This window comes from Cottoperca gobio, chromosome 3, assembly GCF_900634415.1.
Source record: "Cottoperca gobio chromosome 3, fCotGob3.1, whole genome shotgun sequence".
Taxonomy (NCBI): domain Eukaryota; kingdom Metazoa; phylum Chordata; class Actinopteri; order Perciformes; family Bovichtidae; genus Cottoperca; species Cottoperca gobio.
Genome location: NC_041357.1, coordinates 19629666 through 19641491, shown reverse-complemented (window position 1 = coordinate 19641491; position 11826 = coordinate 19629666). Strand labels below are relative to the sequence as shown.

General features: G+C 38.7%; 1 protein-coding gene across 6 annotated transcripts in view; it reads left to right on the top strand.

Annotated features, from left to right (window-relative positions):
- The first annotated feature begins 666 nt into the window (after positions 1-666).
- Positions 667-11826, top strand: part of tead1b (TEA domain family member 1b) — a 41810-nt gene continuing 30650 nt past the window's right edge. For 5 of the 6 annotated variants that reach the window (XM_029459181.1, XM_029459163.1, XM_029459172.1 and 2 more), the window contains exons 1-2: positions 674-690; positions 11427-11679. In XM_029459181.1, the coding sequence (XP_029315041.1) occupies positions 11523-11679 (157 nt within the window). In that variant the 5' untranslated portion in view covers positions 674-690; positions 11427-11522. Of the gene's footprint in view, positions 691-11426; positions 11680-11826 lie in introns of all 6 variants that reach the window. The other variant, XM_029459138.1, reaches the window with a different exon arrangement.

Below are 11826 nucleotides of genomic sequence, written 5' to 3'. Positions count from 1 at the left end.
AACATCCCATTACTAAAAAAAGGACATTTTTATATGAGATATCAATAACGAGGTAAGTTTCAATGGTAGTTGCAGGTATCCAAACTGGTTGTAGACTTCTGTTTGTGAGGTTTTAGTTGACGTCTTAGGAAATATTGGACAATTTATTAAAAATGTCGGTTTATTTAGGTGTTTACTATTTAACCCATGGCGTGAAGTAACGTTAGGTCGTCTGTTTCCATCGCTGAGATATATGGCCGATTCTGGTCGCTGTTTGCAACAGGGTGCTGCTTACTTTGAACACTCACTGTTGTAGCCTATGGCTTTGACATAGCAGCGAAAATCTTTGACATTTTTCACATTTTTTGAAAAGAAGCCCGATCATACGCCCCTATAAAAAAGCCTCAGAGGCCGTTTTGTCCTGTGTCAGATCCCCAGAAAGTCCCAGCGGGATTCGGGATGAACTAAAAAAAAAAAAAAACCCACACGAATAACGAATGTTTTGGACAAGATGACGATTGAAAACGTTGCTGTTTTCCTCTCCGTAGTTGGCTCAGCCCGGGAGTTGTTGGAGATTTCACCGGAGCATTTTCGGACCACCTGGAAGAAGAAAACACGGTGGAGAGACTTGTTGCTTCGACACGTTTTGACGGTGCCTTTTCTTTTTTTTTTTTTTTTTTTTTTTTTTTTTTACCGCCATCGAAGTTTTGTGTAAGTAACGTTACATTTTTTAATGTTTGTTTGTTACTTCTCTCAGCTGTGTGTGTGCTCCATGTTGTTACTGTAACTCTAAAGGAAACCGAGTGAGGGAAAGGTTAGCATAAAACCCTTTTTATTGTTTGGTGGATTAAAGCTCCTCTGTGTCCCTCCCTGTGTAATCTATGCCCCAAAACTACCACTGTAAGAAAACAATTTAGTCAATTACAGTTTTTGTTACGTTACTTTGGTGGTTTACAATAATATTAAAATGGCCTGTTTAAGCTAAACACCTTGGTTATCGTTGAGGAGGAAAATTAACATGATCTTAAATTGATGCTTATTTAGAGTTTCCTTCATTGTTTTCCTTTCCCTTCCTCTACTTTGGGAAATGCCTGCTCAGCTAAAACTGAACTCCTCTCCAACTGTATGCCAGCTGTGTGTGTTCGTGTGTGTGTGTGTGTGTGTGTGTGTCACAAAGGTTTTACTCCTTACAATCATCCCTATAACCTTTTGTGGACTGGCATAATTACACAGGCTATCATGCAAAATAAGGCATGATAATAAGGCCAAACTATTTCTTTATTAATAGTAAACTTAGATCAAAAAGTGGGTGTACACGCACACACACACACACACTGAAGGATCTCCTCTTTGTGCCAAACTTAGGATAGTCTCCACTTGTTTGACACTTTACTGGATATTTGCTGCTTTAAATGGTCACATTTAGTTTGCTTTGAACAAACAGCCCGTTGAGGTCATCAGGCCACAGTTTACACAGCCCAGATATTCTGCTGTGATTCAATCAAGGTGTCTTTATACTTCATTAATGTAGCTGAGAATTATGAAATCACCTTATGTATTCTCCTGCGAGCTCTCCAGTTGTGCTTTTTTTAGTATCTTACTCAGCTGTCAGTCTAGTCATCTCATGGCTTCAGTTGTAATCAGCATATTGAGCAATATCACTACTACTACTATTACTACTACTACTACTACTATTACTACTCCTATACGTTTTTGGCTGCAGCACCGACAGCCTCCTACATCTTTTTTGTTTTTGATGTGAAAGCAGCTGGTTATAGTGAGTGTACAAATTCTCTGATTTTATGATCTAAAATATACTTAAAGATATGTAAAATACACAACATTATTATTTAAAAAAATAAATAAAATTAAAGTGAGAGGGCCGTTATCATTTCCAGGAAACAGCCTGAATGCAGTCAGACATAACCCCCACATGTTCGTGTAAATCTGCTTGTTTGGAAGAAAAATAATTAGGGGTAGAACTAGATGCTTTGTTTTCAGCTTATGCAACCAGTGGACCTGTTGGACGGTAGCCTGCATAACATTTGTGCAAGAATAGGATGTTGTCTTTGTTTGACTGAATGAGACTTTACCTCTGAAACTAGGAGTTATTAAACTCCCTCTGCTTTTTAATGGAGCATAACGCAGGCATCACATTAAGCATTAGCTGTAGTTTGTTAAAGACACTACAACATACATATGTTCACAGCTATGATGACACTGAATCTGTGGCTTTCTGTATATTATGATTAGTCTATACTTGATGTGTACCTTTATCACGTTGCTTGTTCAGCTTTGGCTGCCTTGTTGAGATCTGTTGTGAAGTGTGGAGAATAATGTGCTTTTGTCAAGCACAGAGTGGACTGTTACTTCTTAGAGCAAAGTGAGACTCTTCTTTTCTTTGGTTGTCTGTACTGTTCGAGGGTTGTCGACTTTCAAAAAAACATGTCTTTGCTCATTTTATGCTTTACGAGGAAACATGGCAGATGTATCAATTCTTGCTTTTGATAGTGTTGTGAGCCTGGTATCATGTGGATACATGTATCAGTCTCCTAATCAAAATTACTTAAAGCTCTTACCATTCTGCAATTACATTTAATTTTGTTGGTCTTTGCATACAGTAATGACAGTATATGACCGTGTTTACTAATGACACAGACAAGAAAACACTGATACTCTCAGTGATGCTAAAATCTCAGAATGACAACTGCCCATTTAGTCGCTAAAATAATTGCCATTAGCGTAAACTTTAGAAATACCACAAAAGGTTCCTGACTGTTTAATCATAGCACATTAGGAGATACCGTGTCTGTGTTTGAGAGGCATAACTGGCTGCTGGAGAGAAGCACCTGTGTGGTCCGTGCTCCATGCAACAGGTGCTTTGGAGCAATGATGTATTTATTTTCTCAGGATGGCATCTCATGCAAAACATAGCATTTAAATTCCACTAGTAATGGTTTGAGATTAATTATTTATTAATCTTACTGGAGTTCTGATGCACACAGCATTTAGGCTAAATTTTAATATACATTTTGTACAAAAGTTTTCAAATTGAAATAGTCACAATTTTCATTTGAGGCCATTGCTATCGGGTAATGTTGAGCAGTCCTTTCCGCAATAGAAGGAAATTATAACTTTCAGCAGTCATCTGGGTGTTAGTGTTAGGAGACTCCTTTATTTCTCGGCCGTGGTTTTGGGTTTGTGGGTTGCACCTTTTTGTTAACAACTAAATTAGTTGTTAGGTGTTTGACGAGGTGTTTTCGTGTCTCAAAATATACTGTTACTGTTAACAGGTAGCTAGTTGTCAGGTTTTACATTGTTTTTGGACAGTACTTCATAACGTACATCTATGAACAGGATACTGATGTTAGAAATAAAGGAGTCACCTGCCTGATAATACAAACGTACGTGCAAAACGGCATGTTTTCAATTTGTAGTAAGGGGACTATGAAATTCCTCGTGGGAATGTGAACGCATTATGAGTCCCACATTTTAATTGAAATGATAATAATACACAATGCTATATTTTGTTTTAGTTATGAAAATTCCAGGCTAGAAAAAGGTCTGTGTTCTGTAATTGAATCTGGACATAGTGTCATTTATAATTGATTGTGTAATTAGATGTGATGTGTGGCAGAATGAATCACATCAAAACATCAGTGTTCTCTACGGTCAAAGCACACTATAAAAAGAGGACACTCCTGCAGGCTTCCAGACTGTGTGTGCCCTGAGGTAAACCCTGGTCTAGAAAGGGAATTTTAGAGTATGCGCTGCTGCTCAGCAGTTTGAGCAGGGCCCACTGAGGCCAGCGGAGAGTGCCACCAAAAAGGAAAAGCTGGCTCAAAGCCACTGACGTCATCTAAGTAAATCTGCTTCAGTACTCCAACCATAAAATGACTGCCAGCTACCGAAATGCACTTTGGCCCTGTCAAACACCTTAGTGAATGCAACACAGTTTTTTTTCTTCTCCTTGTGCATACTTATGGAAGACGGGCTGTGTTTAAGTCTACTCCCATTTTGCTCGATTTTGCCTATTCATTCAAAAGGAACAAGTCATGCCTTGCTAGTTTTACATAAAGCGCTGAATTTGAGCTGCTCTGAACCTTTTGAAGGCTTACCACTTTAACATTTTAGCTTATAATTGTTACCATATGGCAGTCGCCTTCATTTGTGAAAGAAGGCATTTGCGCAGAGTAATAATTTACGTGTAGTTCCTCCAGAAGTTATTAAGTAGCTGGGATATGTATTTTTCAACCTATTCCTATTTAAAATAAAAAGACAAAAAAAATGAACTGCCTCATGATCACACACAGATGAAAAGCTATATATACTACATGAATCATCAGATGAGTCAGTTTCTGAAACCACTATAAACATTTTAAGTTCCTAACCACAATGAAAGCAGGAAATCTCTGCTTCAACAACTTCCTTTCTCTGTGCTTGCCATAGTAGCGGTAGTGGTGTTCAGCTTTCCACAAGTAAAAGGAAACGCATGGAACAAAGGCACACAGTCACTTCATTTACTGAAACTGTGTGTAAGTTGTGGCTTGTATTCAAATGTGGGTTATTCAGTCTTTCTGGCACCGTATTTCTCAGTCGTTGCTTGTAATAAATTTCCACAAGACCTTTCATCAATGGTCGCTGTATTGTTATCATGGCTGACACAGATCAGGCAAGCTCTCTCTCTGCCCTGAAGGTGCCCTGGATTCAGTGGAGACACAGATAGACTGGAGGGTAAGCTCCCAACATTAATATGCAGGCTGTGCCCAGTAAATTAGTTTGGAATCCAAGCCGGGACACAGCAATGGAGAGCTGTATTGTCCAAAGTTTTCCTTTGTCCTAAATAGTGTCAACGTATTCAACAAGGAGTTTTGTTGGTAAAATAATTGTGTATATATGTATATATATTACTTCATTTTTTTTGCAGCTTATTTTATCAAATAAAAAAACAAGTTGCCAATATTCTATATAGCCTATATATTTTTTAAAAGGCTAAATAGTTTTCTGAAACAGCTGGGCCCTGTAGGTTTAATATATTTAAGTTAATAGGATGATGTATGTGAGATGGACTCAAAAGGATAGTTCCCACGTTCATAGTGATAAAGGAACATGTCACCCAGTGAAGAGGTAAGACTCATTTATGTGTTTTTAATAGTTTTTGTACAACGATGGAGTTATACCAGGCTTTGGCTTCACAGACAACACTTGGTAATACGATCGATTCATTGTTGGTTTTGGTCTTTACATGGGATTGGTTGACGATGAAAAAAATCTAGAATATCTTATGTTAATGTTAATGCTATCTTCATGTTACAGTTTCAAGCTTCCAATTTTTCAGATAAATACAATAAAAAAAAAAAATCCTGATTGACAAATATTCAAGAAAACATGGATTCATTTTGTTGTTGACTAGACTGAAGCCTGTACATAGCGTCTTAGTATAGTGTCTAACTAGATAACTACCTGCTTAGTGTCTCAGGCTTGGATACTTATTTCTCAATACCCACCGAGCGGCCAAAAAGTAGTTATGTCTGACTTCGACTTACGGATTTTATTATCATGTTATCATGTAGTGTGATGTATCCCTGAATAGTGAATAGGGCGGCTTTAATACCAACAAGTCACAGGTTTTGGTATTTCTTACATAGCTGACTTGATATTCTTTCAATGATGAACAATTGTCATAGAAAGGTATTTTCAAAAAAGGTGAAAAGACAAACAACCCCTTAATTAAATGGAATATTCACAATAACAACAACAACCTGGCAACTTTAAAATGTAAAATATGTCAGTATGTGTTGTCCAGTCTGCCAAAAATACCATTGAACTTCCTAAAGCTAGACAATCAAATGAGCAATAAATGCCTTTAGCTGTTGGGTGTCATATCTGCTCTACTGATGATGATACTTCAACAATTGTGTGTGAATATAATTTTGAAGCACCCACAGTAATTCCCACAATAGTCATATAATACATAGGCCTAATTGGTATATTGTAAAAAAGAAAATATGTTTTTTTCAGCTGTCTGCACAGCACCTTTTTATGAGGCTGTTTTATGACCAATGAGTCCAGTGTGAAATGCAGGAGTTGCCAAGAGAAAAAAGAAAGGAGAGGAAAAGATTGATGCGGAGAGACAGGAAAAAAATAAGTATATAAGGGGATAAATGCTGGATAGAGAAGAATAAGAAGAGGAAAAGAGATGAAAGTCGACGTGAATTGGCAGAGCCAAATGCAAATGGTGGCCTTCATGCTCATCACTGTGATTTGTTTTTTCATGCCCCTCCGCACGCGTACTGAATGAGCCAGCGGCCAGCTCTCGGCCTGCTTTGCTCTCATAACTGTCAGGAGATCCTTTATCTGACGGACCTTTATTTACAGCTTTAATTTCCTGAGCTTTATGTGTTCCGCTCGCACTCCACACCACGGTGACATGGGTGTACGCCGCCTGGAATGCACTGCAAATTTTTGATAGGCAAATGTCTTCTGAGCTTTTATTACATTTCATGTTTGAATGGTGAATTGCCTTTTTTATATTTGGGTATTACTGGCAGGAGAGGGATGTATCCTCAGAAGGAGAATTCTTTGTAATTTAGATTTGCAGTACATATTTCCTGTTCAGATTGGAAGACCTTTAGCCGACATATCTGATGTTGTCCTGGTCATGTTGTTGCTACCTGTTTCTCAGTCTGAGGCAGGTAAAGAGGGCCGCTTTGACAGAACCTGTAAATCAATCCTATTCTCTGGAAAACAAAGATTGATCCCACAGTGGCCTGATTGTGCGGTGGGATACGGGCCTCAGATTTGAGTGGGATGATATCAGACAGATTCACGGCATCTCAGCCTGCAGGTTCAAAGAAGCATGAAATAAACACTAGGCCATTGGCAATAATAGAGGCGGCATAAGTAAGCTTTCTAGCCTCTCCAGTGGACCTAGGGAAATTGGTATTGAAAACCTTGTTTATTCATTCATCTGTACTCAAAACCTGTAGATGTATTCATGAAACTAAAGGAAAATCCAATACAGAATCAATAGTTTTGTCCTGACATTTTTGCGTAGTTTGATGAAATACTATATACTGTCTGTTTGGATTTTTTTTCAACATGAATTAAAAAAATTCCCTGCCATTCACCCCATCTTCTTTTCTCAAATTAAATTGCAGTAGGTTAAGTGCGTGCTCCAAAAGTGTTTTTTTTCTAATTAAAAACTAGGATTAATATTCATCTGTTGATTTTGATAGATTTGAAGTAGTGTCTGTATGCCTGAACGTAGCCTTGTGTGGTAAAGCTTTCTAAATAAATTAAATTCAAAAGGTATTTCCATAGATTTTTGATTAATTTTATTTTGCCCTGTAACCGCATCTTTCAAGATCCTCAAGACCGGCTGTCTAAGACTTCAGTCCATAAACATGCTTTCCCCCGAGGTAATTACTTTGTTTTAATGACGGAAACTAAATGGAATTACAGTTATTGTAAATGTTCATAGTCTGTCACGTGTGGCTCAAAATGGAATATTTTTGGCGTTCTAATTATGCAAAGGCCAGTATATGTCTTTACAACAAGCTGAAAATGTTGAGTTTGGAAATCACATGGTAATTATAGTTTTACACACTGTGGCCTTAACTACTGTGGGCCATTATGGGGTGCACAAAAGTCATTCACAGAATCATTATTGCACCCTCTGAGATAACGGCACAAAAGAACTCCACATGGAAAATTACATTTGAGACCTCTCATCTGCTATTTCATTACCTTGCTCTGTCTGATGGGTGAAATGGGTTCTCTTAATTTAAGGAGCTGGATTCCAGTTTGGTGAGTGGTTTATGTAATCTCACGGTAAGTGTAATTTCCCATAATGCCATGTCACAGCTACAACTCTGCTTAGCTACCACATTCACGTATTGCATTGCAGGCCATCTCCACCCCGCATCTCACAAATGAGACCAATTCTATGGTGAACACCCTGCAAAGACAGAAATATGCAATTATCTGTAAGCCACAAGTGTTTCTATGGGTGACATTCATACCTTATTTTGACCGACATAATTAGTCCACGGATTTTAAGGCACTAAGAGACCGTCTTCGTTGACAACTCGGCCATGTTATTCACATGTTGCACACAGCAAAAGCATCCAATTCATGTCAAGGGATGCTAAGAAACTAATCTATTGAAGATGGGGATGACTTTTATCCAGTATCATTTCAGTGTTTGTATGAGGACAAGTCAACAAAACCCATCTTTATTTGACTTTAGAATATCTAGATAACAGAGTTACCATTTTATTAGATCAATATGTAGGTTCATTTTCTGTTCTGATACTGGTATGTAATAGAAAAAGTATGCACTCACCATTTTCTGTGCACACATAAATAACCCTACCCCACATCCTCCTTCACTGCAAACACTAATTTCCTCCTCCATTATTCAAGCACATTCCTTATTATATTTGTAATAATTTGACATTTTATAAACAACATTGTAGTTTTGAGCCTTTATTGATAGGATAGTAGGTAAAGTTGAGGTTTAATGATTCATTGCCTTTACCGTAACAATTAACACAAAATATATTTTTAAGGATACACAAAAAATGTTTGTCAATGTATAAAAGCAGACCTATAGATTAGCTGTAAAGTGTGTTTTTACTCGGGTTGTTTTAAGTGTGGAAATGAGTTTGTGCTAAATACTGTTTTAGTAGACTAGATGTTAAAAAGCTTTATTAAAACATACTGGCAGCAACTCTAGAGAACAAACATCAATGCAAAGTCATGCCATTTTTAACAGTACTTTAGCTTTTACAAATGGCACTATAATTCAATGTTTGGTCTTGATGAGGATAGAAACAAATATTTTCTTCAGAACCCCATCTTGCTGTAAAACTGTAAGCTGGAAGTGATTACGAGCACAGTTCATCATTTGCTTGTGATGAGAGGAGCACATCTATAAAGAGTCCCAGCCTGTTAGTGGTTGAAATGGGAATTTTTCCCCCTCCCTCATCAGTTTGTGAGTTAGTTCTGCTGTGTCAGCAGTCGGCACACAAAAACGGAATTCAGTAAAAGCTCTCTTCGTTCTCTGGGATTTTTTTTTTTTTCCCAACAGCTTGCTCCCATCCCCCCTTTCCCCCTCATGAACTGACATGCTGGAAGAAACATATGCTACTATTCCCACTTCCTGACAGCTTGTGCTGCTTGAATAGGATCTTGCTCAGGGAGGAAAGCAGTTGTCTGGAAAGAGGGTAGAGATTAAGTAAAGGGAGAAACCTCAGTGAGTTTTTTTGTAAAGAAAGTAAAACATAAAAGCATTTTAGATTTGAATTAAGACGGTAACAGTTTGACAGTTGACACAAACTGTTTAGATTGAAAGTCCGATCTGTTTCTGTGTTTGTCTTGAGCCAGACTAGGTAAAAAGTTGCTTTGACATACAGTCGACATGTTACTGAATGTTGCTGTTGAGTGAATTTGATTTGCATGTAAGCAAATCAAGGAGCTCACCTCAACACATCACAGTGTCACTGGAATTGTTCAGCCACAGTACTGTCGTGCACTCAGAGACGTTTGACAGCGCTCACAACCCAATATACAATCTTGCATTCAATGTATTTATGTGAAAAAATAGTCGTGAAGCATAAAAATAACACTGAGTGGAGCAGTTGCAGTATAGACAGCTGCATTAGACAATGAAAACAGCTGAAACGAGTACAGCCTGTCAGAGAATTTCCTCTTTAATTTCCTCACGGGTCCCTTGTTGATGCCTATTCCCTCTGGGATCTGGTCAGAGAACTTGCCTTTCAGATGATGGGCCTTTATTGTATTCCTCCATGTTTTTGCGTTGAGTTGCTGTGCCTTAGAGCAAGCTTTTTCAAACATTCAGTTTTGTCTTGCATGCTTTGAGTTTACCAGTTTGTACACTGTTTAAATTGTTCCTTGCATGGACACATTCAAGATGCTAACCAGCATTTACAAGCAAAAATAAAACTGTCAAGTTCTCGCAGAGAATTTTTACATTCTTCCTAAATTTCTATAGTATGATAATAACACTAATTACCTTTTTAAAGACAATTGTACAGTTTCTGCAAATAGCCGCAAAACGTCATGTAAATCTTGTGACCTGTCCATGAGGGTCTGCGCAGACCGCTCCGCATGCAAAATGTATGATTACGTCCACCTACATGCCCAATGAACTACCAACAGAACATGTCTGCTGTGTCCGTTTTTGGGCTTTATCCACCCCCGCTTTAGGCCAGCACCATTCTGCCACAGATGTCGTAAGTATAAACTCAACCTCTACGTGACAAATGTTCTCAGTGCACACTCATCGCGGAACATTTGAAATCAATTTTGATGTTTCTTTCTTATGTAATTTAACCACCGTAATAAACTCTATCCTGGATATGTGCAGAATGCTCTCCATTCATGAAGGCCACACAGTTTATAATGACCGCAACACTGCTGAATCTCATTTTACCACACACATGCTTCGCTGGTGTCCAGCATTCATGAAGATGTAGTGTGTAATAGTCATTTCCTATAAAATGTGGGGTAGTCTGCTTTTTTATGTTACTGGACACATTCTGCTCCAAATGCTGTCACCCAGGAGCTGGTGAGATGAGACTTTCTCCAGCTGGGGAGGCAGCTTGGTAAAATGCACTAACAGGGTGGGTTCTTGGATTGAGCCACAGTCTGTAAACGGTAGATTTCTTGTGATGCCTGCAGGTCTCCAGTCTTCTTTTAAAAAAATCCAATAGCTTCTCTGTGTGGCTTGAGTCTCTGATTCCTATATGCGTTAATGGTGTGACTGTGGCTGGCTGGTGGCACGAGCCACAATGCTTGTTTTTTTTTCACATCTTGCCTAGCATGGGCTTGCAGAACATGAATGTCTTTTTCAAGAAACATCTTTCTTCACAATCACAGAGTTGCACACTTTGACACCTGGAAGCTGCCAACTACAACCACAGTCTCACCTTTTGCGGCGATATCTAATGCCGGCTTCTCATTTCCCCACCGAGATATAGTCTTCGATGAATCAAACTAGGAATTTTAGGGTGAAAATTCTGATGGGGTACTCCATGACTTTTTGAACTATATAGTGTTTTGTGGACTCGCCTCATCTTTTAGGCATGGGTTGCATTTCTCATCATAGTCGGAAGCATTCCTCTGATGTCTAAACAAGACTTAAATTAAACCATTTATTCTGTGTCCTGTCATTTCATAAGTAGGAAGTGCCACAAGTCCAGAGAAAATGTTCAATTGTTTAAACCCATAACATCCATTGTAAATCAAATCAACAACATTCTTGGTGATGTCCAAGCTCGTTTGGCTGCTTCTGCTCCATATTGTACTCTCAACTAACAGTGTGTACTACGGTTTTCTTTTTTTCTTTTTGGAAGCAGATGTCAACTGTTCTGTTGTAGAGAGTAACCGTTTGGTTATGTTTGTTTATTTCGGAATTCCAGGTCTCTCCCTAGTCTGCTCCAGGCTTCAGCTTGGAGAGCCCAACCGCCACGATTGATCCCAGCAGCTGGAGCGGCAGTGAAAGCCCTGCCGAGGACATGGAGAGGATGAGCGACTCGGCAGACAAGCCCATGGACAATGATGCCGAGGGGGTGTGGAGCCCTGATATTGAACAGAGCTTCCAGGAGGCTCTGGCCATCTATCCTCCTTGTGGACGAAGGAAGATTATCCTCTCTGATGAGGGAAAGATGTATGGTGAGTACAGATGTGTGACTTTTAACCCAAGCGTTATCTGTATAGTTGCATATTTTCTAATAGGTGAAAACTTAAAGGAATAGTTTGCAAGAAATCAAATAAGTGTATTCCCCAAAATGTCAGAGAGTCAGATAAGAAGATCGATAA